The sequence below is a fragment of the Lissotriton vulgaris genome, chromosome 5 (genome assembly GCF_964263255.1).
Source record: "Lissotriton vulgaris chromosome 5, aLisVul1.2, whole genome shotgun sequence".
NCBI classification, from domain to species: domain Eukaryota; kingdom Metazoa; phylum Chordata; class Amphibia; order Caudata; family Salamandridae; genus Lissotriton; species Lissotriton vulgaris.
The window spans coordinates 1178515658-1178535285 of record NC_141693.1 but is presented as its reverse complement, the minus strand read 5'-3'; the positions used below and the strand labels follow the sequence as shown (position 1 = coordinate 1178535285).

Sequence of the window (19628 nt, the reverse complement as noted above, 5' to 3'; positions counted from 1 at the left end):
CTACTGCTCCCTTGTTCCTATATAAATGGTTACCCCACTATATAGGAGTTCAAGCAACACCCTACCCTTTATTTGACAGCCCATGTTGAGTATTCTGAGTAAAAAGTGTATCATGCCGCTTGCCACTATGCTTCAGCCTTGACTGAGCACAGAGTAGAGGAGCCCCCTACACATGCGTGAGGATCCATCTGGCTGAGGTAGTATCTTGTTCCGAATCTCTTTTCTCCAATCACCAGCTATTAGCTGCTGCCCATGAGAGAAAGATGCCAACCGGTGGCAACCCTGGATTTTAAGAATATCCTCAGATCGCCTAGCCTGCGGGTTACCAGTGTTGCTCAGCAGGTAAGTAGGAAGCAGAGCATTGTTGTGTGTAAGTGAGGAAGTATGTGTGATTGTGCAAGTGTGAGTGCATTTATTTCTGTCCGAGTTGAGGTGCAAGGTGGTTCTTAATAATTGCCACTTATTCAGGAACTGCGTACTGATCATGATTGGTGAAAGAAATTCAAAAACAGAAAAACTTTGCATTTGCATCTTTTTTCTCACTTTAGCATGTGCCAGTTTGTGTAGTAATAAGAGCCATGGGTCAGTTGGCTTGCAAGTGAGATGATGGACTTGCTGCTTAGAACATTCTTGGAAAGAAATAAGACCATGATCAAATGGTCATCATGCGTGATCTGACAGACATCTGATCTTTGAATATTTAACAAGATATGTGTTGAGTTTGGGGACATAAAGCTGCAAATTACCCCTTGACACCAAAGAAATTACATCAACAGTAAGTTTCCTCACCTCCACAAGAATTGCCATTAAAAAATCAGTTTAGAATGCATTCATTTTTTCTACATCATTATATCAATTTATTAAAAACATAGTTTTCATATACTGATTTTCAGTTTTAAGAAAGCTCAGTTGTACCAAACAAAACTCATAATTTTCTAAAGAACACATTTTTTTTGGTCAAAATATGCATTTTTAATTTTAGATCCCCTTAGTGTCATTTTCATTAACTACAGCCACTGACGGCTATATCATGTGGACAAAATCTTCCTCAGATGGCAGATGGCCACCGTTAATGCCAAGGATGCCTATAATATTTAAAGAAGGGCCACCTTGATGCCAGGGCCACCATTAATGCCAAGGGCGTGCACTATAATGTATACTACACTTCAAGGGGCCATGCCTGAGAAAAAAATAGCGAGCGGAACTTGGATAAAATGAAAGCAAGTCTATTGCTTAACTGTAGGGACTAGATGTAATAAAATGCAGAAATCGGCACAGAAGTACATTTAGACATATTAAGAATAAGGACTGAGAAAGATTGTGAACAGGCTTGATAATGGTATTAAGGGGTCAAAAGTTCTAAAGCTTTTGGAAAAAGATAGATGCCATAGTCACTAGAAAAACGATAACTGCTTTACCAGCTGAGCAAAAAGTCTGGGTTGAGTACCTGACAACAATATACAAACTAAAAAATATCCAAGAGGAACTTTAAATTAAATACTAGAAAACCTAGTAATTGAGGGAGCAATAGACCAAAATACTCCTACTAAATCAACCCATGGGTCCCCCAACTTACTGCTTTCATTAGAGCTCCAAAATCATCTAGAGCACACAGGTCTGGTGGGATTTCGGCTAATATGATGAAACTCCAGCCAGAACTTTGGGTAACTGTGTTAGAAACACTATCCAGTGCAATCCTACAACACCATTCCAGAATTCTGAAAATGGAGTTTTTTCAGAACTGAAGTCAACCTGACAACTATAGAATGCACATATACTTCTGGTAAAATCTACACCAAACCCTTATTAATCAAACTTGTATGAGTTGTTTTCCCTATTACCAAAAATGAAATCCAGTTTTGGGACTAATCTCTCTATAGATTTTTACTCCTGAAATTACTCCTGGTAAAATACTCCAAAAGTATGTAGATCTAGCCACAGTCTTTGCTTTACTTGATAGGAAAGCCCTGTGGATTAAGATGCTGGCACAGGGCATCCTGTACCTTTGCTATGGCTTATAATCAAATTCCACACTGATTCTTAACCACAAATTTGTCTTGTGGATCGACATTAACTTTCAAAAACAAAACAGACACTGAAAGGGCTAGTAAAAGGCTGCATTCTGGCACCTCCCTTATTTTCAGTCTGTTTCTGATGCCACCAAAGTCTTAGACCTGGAGAACAACAACGACCGCAACACCACCACCCTGCTGGATAAACTCGCAAACCTGGACTCAAGCAGCTGGTGACCACCCCCACCCACTACGCCGGACACACACTCGAGCCCGCCTTCTCATCCAGCAAGGACATCACCTTCAGCCACGCCACCGAACTCCACTGGACGGACCACAGCTGCGTCCACTTCAGCTTCAGAAGGACCACGATCCACTACCACCAGCAACAGGCTGCACGCAGAAGCTGGAACAAGATCATAGCCGACCAGCTCGCGACTTCCCTGAGCAAGAACCCACCCACCAGCGCAACAAACCCCAGCCAAGCGGCCACTAACCTCACGAAGTGGATCAGCGACTGCGCAGACGACCTCGCCCCCCTGAGGACCCCACCTAGCAGACCCGGCAGCAAGAAAGCCCTATGGTTCACCGACGAACTCAAGAGCTCCAAGAAGAACTGCCGAGCCCACGAGAGAGCCTGGGGCAGAGACCCAACACCGGACAACATGACTGCCCTCAAGCTCGCCACCCGAAAACACCACCAACTGATCCACGCCACCAAGAAAACTGCATTCAAGGAACGACTGGACAACAACGCACACAACAGCAAGGAACTCTTCAACATCGTTAAAGAGCTCTCCAACCCCAACGCCGGAAACAACGACATCACCCCTTCGCAAGACCTCTGCAACTCCCTCGCCTCCTACTTCCACAACGAGATCGCAGACATGCACAACAGCTTCAGCACTCAACCGACGCACGCCAAGACCGAACCACCGTCCCCCACCACCACCCTCCGCGCCTGGACCCCGATCAGCACCGAAGACACCGTCCGCACGATGAACTCCATCCACTCCGGATCGCCGACCGACCCCTGCCCTCACCACGTCTTCAACAAGGCCGACGCGGTCATCGCACCCCACCTGCGGGACATCATCAACACCTCCTTCGACACCGCTACCTTCCCGGAGAGCTGGAAGCATGCCGAACTCAGCGCTCTACTAAAGAAGCCATCAGCCGACCCCACCGACCTCAAGAACTACCGCCCCATCTCACTGCTCCCGTTCCCTGCAAAAGTCATCGAGAAGACCGTCAACCAGCAGCTGGCCGCCTTCCTCGAGACGAACGGATCCCTCGACCTCTCGCAGTCTGGCTTCCGGGCCAACCACAGCACCGAGACCACCCTGATCGCAGCCACCGATGACATCCGAGCCCTGCTTGACAACGGAGAAACAGCAGCCCTCATCCTCCTAGACCTCTCCGCGGCCTTCGACACTGTCTGTCACCGCACCTTAGTTCAGCGCCTCCGCAACGTCGGAATCCAGGAGAAGGCACTGGAGTGGATCATCTCCTTCCTCGCCGGAAGGACACAGAGTCCGCCTCCCCCCGTTCAGATCAGAAGCCACCGAAATCATCTGCTGCATTCCTCAAGGCTCCTCGCTCAGTCCAACCCTCTTCAACGTCTACATGAGCCCCCTCGCAGACATCGCACGCCAGCACAACCTCAACATCATCTCCTACGCCGACGACACCCAGCTGATCCTTGCCCTCACTAACGACCCCGCCACCGCCAGAGCCAACCTTCACGAAGGGATGAAAGAGGTAGCCGAATGGATGAACAGCCGCATGAAACTGAACTCGGACAAGACGGAAGTCCTCATCCTGGGATCTTCACCCTCCGCCTGGGACGACTCCTGGTGGCCCCCCGCCCTGGCCAGCGCACCCAAACCAACAGACCACGCACGCAACCTGGGCTTCATCCTGGACTCCTCCCTCTCCATGACCAGACAAGTCAACGCCGTCTCCTCGTCGTGCTTCAACATCCTGCGCATGCTACGTAAGATCTTCCGATGGATCCCCACCAAGACCAGGAAGACGGTCACCCAGGCTCTCGTCACCAGCCGGCTGGACTACGGCAACTCCCTCTACGCCAAACTCCAGAAGAGACTCCAGCGGATCCAGAACGCCTCAGCACGACTCATCCTGGACATCCCCCGTCGCAGCCACATCTCCGGACACCTGAGACCTGCACTGGCTCCCGGTCAACAAGAGAATCACCTTCCGTCTCCTCACCCACACACACAAAGCCCTACACAGCCAAGGCCCAGGATACCTCAACACAAAATCAAGATGCCTTTACAATCAGTTTGTACAAGGTTCCAAAATGCATCTAACATAGGTTTAAATTAATTTTGTACATACTGATTGTAAAGGCATCTTGATTTTAACGTGATGTTCCTAACCAGTCACACTACCTTTACCCGGTCCCTCACAACCTGCACACTTTCCCTTTCTTCTGAGAGCACATTGAAATGTAATGATTATACAATTGCATATTTATGTGTTATTCACTACATCTGATACAAGCTAAAAAGCTCGCAAAATAAGATTGCGTCAATATGGATTATGCATAAATAAATGCATACAAAACGTTTACTTGGTTTAATTTATATATATTAATGTGATTTGACATATGGTAAATGACTTTGCGGTGAGTGTTATGTTGATGTGATAGACACTTGTCACAGCACATGAGTCACATTTGAACCAGGACCATTGTTTTTTGTATTGACATTCGGACCCCGGTCCTGGAGTTCCAAGGGTCTACCCCTTTACTACTCCTACAGGATACCTCAACAGCCGCCTCAACTTCTACGCTCCCAAACGCCAGCTTCGATCGACCGGCCACGCCCTCGCCGCCGTCCCCCCGCATTCGAAGAGCCACCACAGGGGGACGGTCCTTCTCCTACCTCACCGCCAAGACTTGGAACTCCCTCCCGACGAACCTCCGCCTGACCCAGGACCACCTCGCCTTCAGGAAGCAACTGAAGACCTGGCTGTTCGAGCAGTAGCGGACCCCCCTCCCCTAGCGCCTTGAGACCCTCTGGGTGAGTAGTGCGCTATATAAATGTTTCGATTGATTGATTGATTGATTGATTGATTGATTAGAAAATGCATGGTGTTTCACCCTTAGTTGCACCAGAATGTAATTCAAAGTGTATGTGTCATACCATCCTACTTAATTTTACTCACACCTTAGAAAAATGTAGTCCATATTATAAAACTAAATTATTTAAACATTAGTACTAGACTAAAGTGTTGATATTTAGAGGAAGACAAGGCAGAAGTGTGCGTCCAGTTTGGATAGCTCTATTAGAAAAAGTAAAAAAGTACTGCTAAGCCGGGTAAAGTTTTTCACTAATCTTTCCTTCAGCTATCATGTTAACACAGGCATTTGAGTAGAGTGGTTGCAGTAGCGTTAAACACATGAGATGTGCGTCTGTACTATAAATCTATTGAAATGCTGAAAGAAAAGTATGGTTTGAAAATTGTTAGCCTGTTACTCTGTGGGACTGAAATGTTAAAGCGTTAAGATCTTAACAAATCCAAACTCCGTTTATGTTGATTTGGAAGAATTGGGTGACGCTAGGTCATCGGACACCTATCTTTGCTATTTGACTAGAATAAGGACTGACCTGTCATGTTTTAAAAGTTAGGCAAGAGTTTTAACTTACTGGGATCACATTCTCTCTGCAAAGAAGGCACTCTGTAGCACACCGTCAAGAGTATCTTGCAGTGCACTCCAGAGCATTCTGATATTCCAAATTGAAATTTATCTTTCTCCGAAACTAAATGAACTACATAATAGTCAGATTTAGGTTATTTACCAAGGAAGAATAGAATGAGACGAGGAGCAATGAAGAAAGTCATAAAAGTGATCCTTCTGAATGTAAATGTGCATAAAATATGAACGTATAGTTAACAATATGCCTAGACCACCTAAATGATACATTGTCATTATCAAATCCCAAGAAAATAAGTGGTGGAAAATGTAGCTAAGACCAGGAGAGCTGCCCTTTCTAGGAGATAAAGTGTGTGTGGAAGACAAAGAATAACTCCTAAACAACATGTCCTCTATGTCAAGGAAGAAGTCAGTCTCTGTTGCATGTGATTTTATTTTGTGATGCACTTATTCAGGGGTGTAAATACTTATTTAAGAGTATTGGAGAGTTGAAGTGTGTAACAAGTAACATGTTTTATAATAAAATGTGTGGACATAAGGTTATGTAGTGGATTTGGGAAATCTGTTAGACTTTTTGATGAGGTGATGGAGACAGTGTTTCGTATAGACCTACGCTTCACTTTTTGTGAAGAGTTCACTAGTTACTGGAGTATGAGACTGTATAACAATCTCTTAGACTAAGAAAACGTTTTAGGTTTTTTACAATCTTCTCTCTTCATTCATCTTCCTTTCTTTTATTGCATAATCTAATTTGGCAAAATCAAATTAATGAAATAAACTTGAAACTAGAATATGAGGCTGCCCTCAATATGCCAAGGATCACTATCATTATGCCATGGCCATAATTGTGCTGGGACCTAACACTACAGTACAAAATATGTTCACACTATTTCAATACCACCATTGTTAGGTCACTGGTTTGCCACATCATGTTTAAAGTGGGTCTTGATTATACCTGCTATGGATAGTAAAATATGGTGGATGCCCTCAATATGCCAGGGATAATTACCTAAGTGTTAGGCCTCTGTTGTACTAGGGCCATGCACAGTAATGAAATGGATGATCTGCATTATACCAAGACCTCAATCATTATGTCACGGCTGCGCACCAGAAAGCTGAGCAAAGCCGCAATTGGTACAAGGGTGCCCACATTCTATGAAAAATGGTTACCATTTTCTCGCAAAGGACAGCCTAATTCCAGGGAACTTGCAATATGGCAAGGATGGCCAGCATTATATATCCGATGTTAATTCATGATAGGAGTGGCCATGATTGTCTGAGGTTGCCTGCAAAATGCTGAGAAGGATAACCATTATGCCAGAGGTGGCCCTTTATTGCCCGGAAATTACCATTATTGTGCTAGAGGTAACCTGCATTCCATGGCAACTGCCAGATGACACTTGTGGTAACAAATGCCTGGGATCGCCACCAGATAGGAGCATCACACTACTTGCTCTCTCTTGTGCGCTCTCTCGTGGCGTGGGGTATTGTCATTGGGCAAGTGAAGTAGTGTGGCTCACTGGTTAGAGGCGGCAGACCCGAGAGCAGAGGACGGCCCGGGACCAGGGTTCGATTCCCGGCGCGGCAGGTTTCTGGACCAGGGTCAGCGGACTCGATAATTCTCTCGCCTCGGTGCCCACTCTGATCAGCGATCACACTCGGCAACTCTGGGCATTTGCTTGCCTCATCTTCACGAACGGCCCCACCAGACCGCCGGGGATGCCTGGTCTCACCCTGGAGATACCCATTAAGGGACCATCTCTCAGGGAAGCCAGGAAGGGTTTCGCAGCGGTCGAAGCGCCTTGGGACCCTAAGTAAGTACTGCGCTATATAATGCCTATACATTTACATATACATTTACATTTGGTTCAAGGTTTTGAAGCCAAGTGTTGCTCCTGCAAGTTACAGGTAGAGGTTGCACTAAGCTCTATACCCACTGAATTAATCTATGGCTCAACGGCTATGAGCTACTTACTAGCAGCTCATGCTCTCCCTGGAACCATTCTGAGGAAAGTTGGGCTCGCTGGATTCACTCTTGTGCTTGGCTGAAATTGAGAAAGGTGTTTGCGCCCTGCCACTTCCAATGTTTTCCAGCTGTCACTACCTTATAGTTATGCCAGATTCGACTTGGATGGTTTGTGCCCTTTTCTAAATCATAATGTTGTGTGTTGTATTTTACTTTTGTTATGGCCCAAATTTTTAATTGTATTGGCTTATTTATGTAAGTAATCTTTTTATTGAAAGTGCACACATAAGAGCCAAGTGCTGTATGTGGCAATAGTTAGTGGGGTGGTGTCTAGCAAATGAGCAGCTGCAATACAGTGGAAATGGGCAATGGGTACGTGGACAAAGACTTCACACACGGAGCGTGTTTACATATGAAGCAGTTCATATGAAGAGCATATTTACATGGGTTTGAGGGTAATACCTGCTTTTAAAGATGAGGAAGTGGGCAAAATCCGTGAATCTTGAGGCAACCTTTGAGTGCCGGTTTGAAGGAGGTTGCTTGATGTTGAAGAGCATTCAGTAAGATACATGCAAGCAGGTTTAAGATCATGTGTTTTGATGATGACTAGGATGGTTTTGTAACAGATTATAGCCAGCTGAGCAATGCAGATGTGTTGTGGGAGGATAATGCCATAGGTGTCAAGAGGCAGATTGTTCATGTGCCGTTAATACCTTTAACACTAAAGTGGGTGGTTTGTGATTGATCCTCTTTATAGCTGAGTACCTGGCTGCTTAATATCTTCAGGGAAAATATTTGTGCATGATGGGGAAAGTTAAATGTCTGGCTGGCATGGTTGACGACCTTGATGAATGTAGGTTGGAAGGCCAAATGCTTCGGAAGCCCCACTAGTAGACGTTTGAAGTAATCACCTGTTTTCATGTGCATTAGCCTTTTAAAATCTGTCCACTTTTGCATTGATAACAATAAATGAATCAGGTGTCCCAAGGGCCTCTGTGAGGTCTTGAGCACAAGTCCGTTCAGTGTTTGATGACTGTAGACAGCTAAAGGTTGTAGTTTAGAGTTGAGATGGATGTGAAAGATGTTATGAAAAAATATTGGGTGTCATGAACATAGTAATGAGTGGAGATGTCCTCTAGCAGTTGTGTAGATAAAACTGATGAGCGAGCCCAGACTGATCCTTTGGGAAACTCTAAACTGCTAGTACCATTGAGTGGAAAAGAGTTGGTGGAAGTCTGATTTCAATCTGAGTTGAGCCAGTGATACAGAGATGTGAAGTGATTAATTGTATAGTCAACTGTTCTGAACGAAGCAGAGAGGTCAGAAAGAGGAAAATGGAGGTGAGATGTAGCTGTTCTGTACAGATGTACCACGCATATGCCTTTATCATTCATGCATTTACGACAAAATTAGTTATAAAGGCTTGTGTGGTAAAAACGCGGTTAAGGCATGCAATATAATTGCATGCGTGGTTCCATCATACAACCATTCAGTACTCCCAAGGCTGCCTCCGCGAAATCAGTAGTAGTCTAATTGAAATGGGTTTAGAAGTGTGTAGTGAAGCAGGTAAAGATCAGTCACAGGAGGAATTGTCTAGCTAATACTTCTTAACACTCTAAGTAATGTATTAGGAATATTAAATATCAGAAGTTGTAACACTAGTCAAGTACTGAATGGGGAGGCACGGTTACTTGTAGTGTTTATTTTCAGTATGGTAGTAATGGGATACAGATGTTACAAAGGATTTCCTCTGCACAGTTTGAGTTCTGTTTTTGTTAAAGTTTGGCAAGGTTTGTGAAATTACATAGAAGTGTATGAAAACAAAAAAAGAAAAATAAATTGTGGGAATATAAAATAGGTTTCACAATAAACAATCAAAGCAAAACAAACAGTTCGAGGCAAGTGTACTATAGATACACATGCTTTGCATACTCCTGCCATCTAGTGTTGGGTCTGGATGTTTGTAAGTTGTTTTCTTTGAAGAAGTCTTTCCAGTCACAAGGTAAGGTGACTCCCCCTTTCGGTGATAGTGCGCATGGGCATTGACTCGATTGTTAGACAATTTTTTTCCCACCATCGGGTTCAGACGTGTATTGCTGCGCTCCTGTTCTTCGGGTTCCCCTCAGTGCGCAATCCACTCTGTCCTCAACTGTATTGTTCTCGAACGCTTTTCCCTGTTCCCCGGTCATCGAATCGATCAGGAAACCCTCTCCCTTCCATCGGCCTACCCTTTCCGCCAATGGAACGAACTCCATTCCAATTCTGTCCTCAGTGCTGCACTAAGTACCCTCGCACTGATCTACATCAAGTTTATAACTTGTGCCTCTCACCAGACCACTAGGAAGAAGACTGTGACACCTGTAAGTTGTTTCAGTCGAAAAAACTCAACACGATCGTTTGACTTAATGACAAGAAATGCAACACCAAAGCATTCAACACACATTCCGGATATCTTCGGCTAAGAATCCGAGAATGAAGACGTCAAAGCGTCCGCAGCAGAAGAGGCCATCTCCGTTTCAGAGTCAGATTCTGAACTTAAGATTAACTTGGAGTCTGAAGACGTGCCTCCGGGACAGGGTGCCTTAGTACCAATGACCCCTTGCCCCCCAAAACTTTTTCCAAAAAGCATGATGGCTACGGCACCACCTCTGCCTTCGGCCCACGGTCGGCACAGAGGCAATGTTTCCGACGCCCTGGCTCGGCACCGAAACAAACAGACAAGCCTTCCGGCTCAGGATTGAGTCTGCCGAAATCATCTTTGGATCCGAAACCCTCTGGTTCCAAAGACCGATCTGATTCGGAGCCAAAACACTCCGGTGCCAAGGGCAAATCTGGTTCGGAGCCAAAACCCTCTGCTCCGAAACCAAAACATGCCTGAACGCCGAAACCTTCTGCTCACAAAGCAAAACTATTTTGGCGCCGAAATCAAAAGACAGCCTGCCTGAGCCTCCCGAAACAATTTTAGACGTTCCCAAGGCTAAATTGGATCCTAAACAAAAGAGGGTCTATATCCATCCTGATACAGGACATATTTCTGCCAAGACCCCAGTCAAGCACAAGCGTCTTTCAGAGGACCCTGCAGATAAAAGTCCTCTGAAAAGAAAAAAGGACATGGCTACTAGCCCTGTTTATCCTGCCCCTCAAGCCCCTCCACCTCCATCTTCCCCAAAGTTACACATAACATCTCGGGGATCTCCACATTCACAGCCTCAAGGGGATGATACTGATGAAGAAGACCCTCATTTGCCTGTAGACCCATGGAATGATTACACCATTGACCCTCCAGGGGATACTGACCCAGACTTTTAACCAGCAAAACCATCACCGCCAGATGATAACATGGCTATCCAGAAATTGCTAGAGCAGCAGAGTACCATTGGGTGGCCATACATAAAAGAGTCCTTAGAAGAAGACTTTTTATTTGAAACCTTTGGGTCCACACACAAGTCAAGTCAAACACACCCTATGTTAAAGTGCATGATGAGGCATGCAGATGACATCTTCAAAGACCCTGTGCGAGCATGTATTTCAAACTCCCAGAGTCGATTAAAAAAAATTATAAACCTTCTCCATCTGACCCTATGTTCATCAGAGGGCAATTATCTCTTCATTCCCTAGTAGTGTCCAATGCTCTCAAAAGGGCTAATTCACAAACATATGGTGATCCACCTCGCCAGACAAAGAATCTAAGCTTCTAGATGCCTCGAGGAAACTGTAACCAGTGCCGCATCTCAAACACACAGGGCCTGCTAGCTAGGTACGATAGGGCACACTGGGATGAGATGGAGTAACTGCTCCAACATCTCTCAGACAAACACAAAAGCAAAGCACAAGAGTTAGTTCAAGAAGGCGAACTCATTTCTAACTCTTCTATTAAATGTGCTCTAGATGCCACTGACACCGCGGCTAGGGAGATAAATACCAGCAGTCTCCTCAGAAGGCATGCATGGCTTAGGATTTCAGGGTTTAAACCTGAGGTTCAGCAATTTTAAACACTCCTTTTGACAAAAGACACCTGATTGGTCTCGAAGTCGATAAGGCTTTAGAAAAAATGAAAAAGTACACGGACGTACAAAGTCCATGGGAGCGCTCCATTCTCCATCAAATAAATGTTCTCCTTTTACAGAGCAGGAACCAAAACCACATCTTCTGACCCAAATGCTTCCTCATATAAAGGCAATACTCCATCCTCTCCCTCTTTAGGTTTTTATAGTGGGGGAAATAGAGGAAACTAATTCCAAAGGTAGGGGTAGAGGTGCCACAGCGCATAATCCCCTTCTTCTAACAAAAAGTGACTTGGCAACCTTTCCCCTGATTTATTTAACACCTGTTGGGCAAGACTTCAACAATTTCTCCCCATTTGGCAATCCATAACATCCGACAAATGGGTAATCGATCTTATCCAACATGGTTATTGCCTGGAGCTTACCACCAATTTTCCAAACATCCCACCTCACACACACAAACTGTCGTCACACCACTTAGTTACTCAAACAGGAAGTGCAATCTCTTAGAAAAAGTAGCCATAGAACCAGTTCCATTACAGTACCAAGGTTCAGGAGTGTACTTTCTCTGCTTACTAATCCCCAAAAAGGGCGGCTCCTTGAGACCCTTTTGGATCTCAGAATGTTAAACCTATACATACTGTCAGAACACTTCCATATAGTAACGCTCCAACAGGTGCGTCCACTTCAACAAGGCGATTTTATGTCCATACTAGACTTAAAAGACGCATACTTTCACATTCTTGTCCATCTGACTCATTGCAAATATCTCAGATTTCAGATAGCAGGCAAACGCCATCAGTTTAAGGTACTCCTGGAGTAACTACAGCTCCCAGAGTGTTTACTAAACGTCTAGGTGTTGTGGCAGCTCATCCCAGAAGACAACATATTCACATCTTCTCCTACTTAGATGACTGGCTAATCAAAGCCAGCACACACCAAAAGTGTCTAAAACACACTCATAACACGCTAAACATACTCCTCCGATTGGACTTCACAGTGAATATGAAAAGGTTTCATCTACAGCCTTTACAAATACAATCTTATCTGGGAGCGACTCTTAAAACCCATACCTCCCAGTTCAGCCAGAATTCGCAATATTCAAACTCTGTTATTACAGTTTCAAGCCAATCAAACCGTTACAGACAAAACTTTTATGCAACTGGTAGGAATGATGGCTTCAAGCGTCACAATAGTGCCTCACACAAGACTACACATGCATCCTCTACAGGAATGCTTAGAAAGTCAGTGGAATCAGTCACAGGGTCAATTAACAGTTCTAGTGTTGGTAGGCAGCCGTACCAATTGCTCTCTGCAGTGGTGGAACCCACAAAACGTATCAAAAGGAATGCCTTTCAACGACCCTGTGCCACAGGTCCTGCTAACAGCAGACTCTTCCCTCACAGTTTGGGGTCCCCATTTCCACAATTACACAATTCAGGGTCTCTGGGACAACAAGCACAAATGTCTCCACATCAACTATCTAGAGCTTCTAGCAGTATTTCTAGTACTCAAAGCTTTTTAGTCTCATCTCATAGACAAGGTTTTCCTCGTCCGCACGGACAACATACAGCCATGTAATACATACAAAAACGGGGCGGGGGGGACACACTTTCCAGCTGCATCTTCTCTCTCGGACCATCTCGAGCTGGGCAATTCATCACAAAATTCATCGTCTGGCAGAACACTTTCCAGGATTCAACAATCAAATTGCTCCTCAGCAGAAGCAGACCGCAAATACATGAGTGGGAACTTCATCTCCAAGTTCTCCTTCCATATTTGCAAAAATGGGGATTTCCACAAATAGTTCAGTTCGCCACAGTGGACAATGTAAAATGCCCAAACTTCGCCTCCAGGTCCCCACTCCCTCGATCCAAAGGCAACGCCCTATGGATCAATTGGTCAAAGATATTTGCCTAAGCTTTTCTGCCTCTCCCACTCCTTCCGTTTCTTGTTCGAAAGCTCAGGCAAACATCACTCAAACTGATTTTAGTAGCTCCCATGTGGGCCTGTCAACCATGGTACAACACACTTCTGGAACTCTCAGTAGTTCCACATCAAAAAGCTACGCCTCTATTCCAGACTTTTCACTCAGAACCGTGGAGAAATCAGACGCCCACACACCAAGGAGCTCAACTTTGCAATTTGGCTCCTGAAGATATAGAGTTTGGATACTTAAATTTGCCACCAATCTGTATGACTATTCGAAAAGAAACAAGGACCACTACCAGAGCTTGTTATACAGCAAAATAGAAACTATTTGTTATTTATTTTAATAACAACAAGATTAATCCTTTAGGTGCTTCTGTTCAAAACATTGTTTATCTTGTGCACCTACATCAATTGAATCTAGCTTACACATCTATTCGATTGCATCTTGCAGTAGTGACTGCATATCTTCAAAACAGACAGCATTTATCTTTGTTCAAAGTCCTTGTGATTAAAACCTTTATGGAAGGTTTAAAAAGAATAATACCACCCAGTATACCTCCAACATTGGTATGGAATCTCAACATTGTACTTACAAGACTCATGAGCCCACCCTTTGAGCCATTACACAATTGTCCCTTACACTTCCTTTCATGGAAGTTGCCTCATTGCAGTCACTTCATTAAGGAGAGTTGGTGAGCTACCGGCATTAACCTTAGAAGAACCCTTCTTTCCGCTTCATAAATATAGGGCAGTTCTTCGCACTAACCCAATATTCATCCCTAAAGTGGTTTCTGCTTTTCATCTTAACCAATCAGTTGAGTTACCTCTGGTCTTCCCTCAATCTGATTCTGTAGCAGAACTAGCTCTTCACGCACTTGTTGTCAGGAGAGGGTTACTGTATTATATTGAAAGGACAAAAGATTTTCATAAAACACAGCAACTGTTTGTTGCATTTGCACCACATCACAAGGACAATCTTATCTGTAAATCTGGCATTTCAAGATGGATTGTTAAATGTATTCAAACTTGCTATGCATAAACAAAAATAACTTTATACCCACTAGAGCACATTCCACTCGCAAAATAGGGGCATCTATGTCCTTTTTAGGTAACATATGTAAAGCAGAAACATGGTCTACACCACACACATTTACCAAACACTATTGTGTGGATGTGTTAGCACGGCAACAAGACAATGTAGGGCAAGCAGTGCTAAAACACTTTTTCAGACAACTGCAACATCTACCGGTTAGCCACTGCTTTGGATCAATAGTGCTATATAGTTTATGCAAATCATCTGTATCTACAGCAAAGATGCCTCGAACAAATTATGTTACTTACCCAGTAAGCATCTGTTCTTGGCATGTAGAGCTTTAGATTCACATGCGCCCTCCCACCTCCCTGGTCACCTGTAGTTGTTGCACTTGTCCTTATTTGCATTATATATGCATGGACATCTATATATTGCACTCACTTGCTCCATTATCACCCTCTTACCGGAAAACAATCGAACAATGGAGTCGATGCCCATGTGCACTGTCACTGAAAGGATTCTCCTCACCTCGTGACTGAAAAGACTTCTTCGAAGAAAAACAACTTGCAAACATTTCGACCCAACACTAGATAGCAGGAGTATGCAAAAGCATGTGAATCTACTGCTCTACCTACCAAGAACAGATGCTTATTGGGTAAGTAACATAATCCTTTTAATGTTTGTGTCTTTGTACAAACTTGTTTGTTTAATATTCTTCTGTAAAATCTTTTTTGAGGTATCCCCCCACCCACCCATGGGTTAAGTATTTAAGTTGCAAAGTTTGTCGCCCTTTCTAAACTTTGCTGATGTTATTTTGCATAGTATGTGTAAGGACCAGAGGTGAGATTGTAGATGGAGAGGTAGGAGTGACAGATTAGGACTCAAAATTAAAGCAAATAAGTTTTTCGGATTCTAGGAAAGCAGGTACTTCCTTGACAGATGAGAGGAATGGATTTAGGTCCGTGTGAGATGCAGAAGGACATAAGTAGTTGGACTGTCTGTTATAGAGAAGGAGTGGGTAAGCTATAGAATTGTTAGGTGACCTCGGTTAACCTTTCGTATGGTGGCGAGTAAAGAGGGACATTAGAATGCACGTTAGCGAAAAGGTTGGAGTTTGTAGTGTGTTTTGTTGAGGGGAAGCATGGCAATGTAAAAGAGTAATACCACTGAGCAGAACCAGTGCATGGAGTGAAGTTTGAGTGACCTCAAGGCAGATTTAACTCTTTTGAGGGTAGTAGTTTGGTTACAGAATCCTCATTCTAATTGTCAGGGTGCTCAGAGGTGCAATTGGAGGAGTTCCTGCATCTCTGAAGACATTGACGTAGTTGAAAACACATTTGCACCTCTAGTGCATGACCGGATGGTGCAATTCATTGCTGTGAACAAGGTGAAGAGTCAAAAATGCAGAGAGGACATAGCACAATATATTGTAGTGCTAACCACTGCATCATGGAACAAAAGTATAGGCAGTCAAGAGAGAAAACCCCTTATAAGGGCCAGCTGATCAATAGTGCAATTAAACAGATGTAAGCTACACATCTGGACGAACTACTGATGTGTCCAACGAGCACCAACACAATAATGAAGCACATAAATACTCTGCAGAAAACCTCCTAATGTTTCCACCTAAAAATTGACCAAATGAACTGTATAGAGGTGCACGCATCAGGAACTGAATACTTCACTGTGAGATAAGCCAGTGCACCCTGAAACGCATGTTGACAATCTAGAAATTCTCTTTAGATTGACTTCAATGTATCTGTCCTACATTGGTCCCCTACATGACCCCAACCAAAATCTAGCCATAGAAAATTTGATTTTAAAACTAAACATTGTTTCATGAAGTTCACACAGCTCACATCCAGAAAGTTTAGAACTCTAGTGAAGTAAATAATAACTCACAAGAACACTCAATCGTGCAGCAAGGCTTACTGTTCCTAGTATATCCAGTGTGCCATAAAATGCTCTCTACATTCTATGATGGCTTCTCAGAATGTCTGATTCCGGTAACAACATTTTAAAATATTGTAAAGGAGGCAGTCCTGTATAATTGTGTGTCCTACTAGCTTCCCCTTTACTACCGGACCATACAAAGACACCAGAGAGTGCGTTCCTAGTAGTTCTGTCCCTACTTTAAGCCCTCGCATGTTCATTCCCTCGTCCCCCAGATTGCTGATGTTCTCATGTTGGACGATGCATATTTCATAGCTGTGCTTTCTCTAAAGAGACTGTTTGACCACAATTACACACAGTAAACACCTGGCAATTGTTTGGTTCTTGAAATCCATACAAGTTCAAGACAAGTATTTTGCTTCAACTGTAGCACGGTGAGATGGGATTGCTCATTCAGAAATATGTTTAGAATAATGTATAAAATGAGGAACGGGATGATAATGTTGATTCCACTGGAAAACATTGACAGGAAGGAAATTGGCACTAGCAGATATTGGACGAAGCTGTCATAAACAGTAGTTTAATCTATTTAATTTGTTTTGTTTTTGTATTCAGCAACTGGATTTATTTTTGTAAAGATGTGTGGACCGCATTTTACAAATTTCATTTAACTATTGCAACTATTTAGTGAAGCTCATTGGTCTTGTACACAAGTCTCTAAAAAATCATATGTGAAATAAAATCCCTTCGTTGCCCTTGGAAACTCTCCTTGATTTTCAGCAATTTTGCCACTTGTGAAAAGTAGATTAAAGTGCCCTGGAATCTAACTCTGTACCAAACTTTCGGCTAGGCAGGCACTCAACTAAACCGACTCATTAGCCTCCAGTGTGGAATGCATCTGTGTCTAATGTTCTAGAGCACTAGCTGTATATGAATCTAATGTTCGTAAACAACTAGAGAGTAAGGAAATTGAAAGGGACCATGTCCTTTTCCGCGAAATTATGCACAAAACAACGTGGACAAGCCCCTAGAGGGTTATAGTCCTCGTTAGTGACCTGTAACCTTATAGGGGGGACCGCAGACAACCAGTGGTTGTTTTAGAAGACCCCTCACCCACCTACCTTCTAGGTGGCATGCTTCATCACCGGGTTCCCAGCTGGATTGCCGAGTGCAATTCAGCTGTACTTCAACCCCTGATTTACAGCGGAGCAGGTTTTTTTGTGAAAATGTGAAGTGTTATATGAATAAGTGATAAAATTGTGGCCAAGAGATGCCCTTGTAAACGTTTTAATGAAAGGGTCTTAGGACCTGATTAAAAACATAGTCTGGATACTTTTGAGGTAAAAATGTGCCTCAATATCCCTACACGGTGTAGGTCAATTCGTTTTTGCTGTATTCGTGAGGCTTTCGTCAGGACAATGTGTGTGGCCCAAAAAACTAGGAGGCCACTCCAGGTGTACTTATCAGCGCACGCCCTAAAGCGCACTGTGAGTGTAGTGGGATTGTGTTACTTACAGATCCTTCGCGATGAGTATCTCAAAAGGAAAACTATGATAGACACATAATTGTCAACTGGTTGCTCATTTAATGCATGTCTAGTATTTCTGCGCTCCTCCACGCGTAGAGTTGCCCTGTAAATTTCAAGGCTGTGAACTAGAAACATCATACATGTGAATGGATGTGGGCATGTATGATGACTATCTAGTGGATGACCATGCGTGGCTACAATGTGCAGTAAGAGCACACATTAACGATATATCCAGTGGCCCTGGCGTGGTCACAATGAGGCTGTTACGCAAAACGTGACGCAATGCAGGTAATCTGCGCCTATAGGTGATCATATCTGGCTATAGTGGCAAAAGTGTCGCATTAGGGTACACATGGTTGCTGAGAGTGAAAAACATGTGTTTATTCGGTGACATTACTGCGCGTGATATGATTAAAAACAAGGAAATACACAGTGACATGGCAACATTACTGCGCGTGATATGATTAAAAACAAGGAAATACACAGTGACATGGCAAAAATTACACACAAGACCTACAGACATAACAGAGAAGCGGCTTACTTTAACTCAGCGTGTCTACGGACCAACTGACCCTGTCTAATGTCCCAAGACTGCGCCATCCATGAACTATATCTACACTGTAACTGATTGCATTTGATTTTAATAAAAAATGAAAATACAAATCTAATCCTCTTCACTGCTCTCGCCTCACACTATCTTGCTAAACGCTGCCCTGCTTTGCATAATAACCAACCTGTGCTCCCTGTTTGATTGTTAGTTGTTGTTTCCTTCACAGTTAAAAAAGATGGACGAATCTCACCAGGAAGCCACAGAGAAGGAAGTTGAGAGAATCCTTGGGCTGCTTCAGACTTATTTTCAGGATGACCGTGAGTAGATTTTGATTTGGCATAGGCTTGGACTGTTATAACCAGGTTTTTCTTGGGTATATTTAGGCCAATAATTCTTATAGTGAGCCAGAGCACATTAAAGTATCTTCAGTAAAACTTTTCACTGGGGTATCTACCATTATCTCTACATATGACCCAGGATGGCTATGGAAAGTTTTTATATCTTGAACAACCTCATTTGATAGGTTACAGGATGAAGACATTGTCCATTCTAGGAATAATGCTTTCCCTCTGTCTCCATCCACCAGATTATCGTAGGAATGCTGGAGTGGGTACTCGAACAGGGCAAAAAACACTTTTTCAAATGTGCCCCCTTTCCCTGACAAGATGCATAAACATCATTGATAGAATGTTATGACATGATTTTTAAATGTCTTAATTTGGCTTAAACGTGTAACTAGTCCCTGATATAATGCAACCCAAGTGCACCAAAGATGTAAGGCCAGGTCACAAAGGTGGACGAAATCCTTTTGCATTGAGCGTCTTTTTTTCAACATGTGGGCGATTGTATCACAACTGAGTTATACTTTGTAAAGCTCAAACCGCTTTTTAAAGGTCAAAGAAAAGATTGCTTAACATCCTAATACCTTACAGTTAATACACGTTTAGGCAAGTGTTTTTTCCTCTAAGTTCCATAAAAATGATGTGTTATAGTTAGATATAGAAAAATATAGGAGATCTTTTTGCAAC

General features: G+C 43.5%; 1 protein-coding gene across 1 annotated transcript in view; it reads left to right on the top strand.

Moving 5' to 3' along the window:
* Positions 1-19628, top strand: part of NSMCE4A (NSE4A component of SMC5/6 complex) — a 221158-nt gene that overhangs the window by 70941 nt on the left and 130589 nt on the right. The window contains exon 6 of the mRNA XM_086922955.1: positions 18827-18917. Within this exon, the coding sequence (XP_086779081.1) occupies positions 18827-18917 (91 nt within the window). The remainder of the gene's footprint in view (positions 1-18826; positions 18918-19628) is intronic.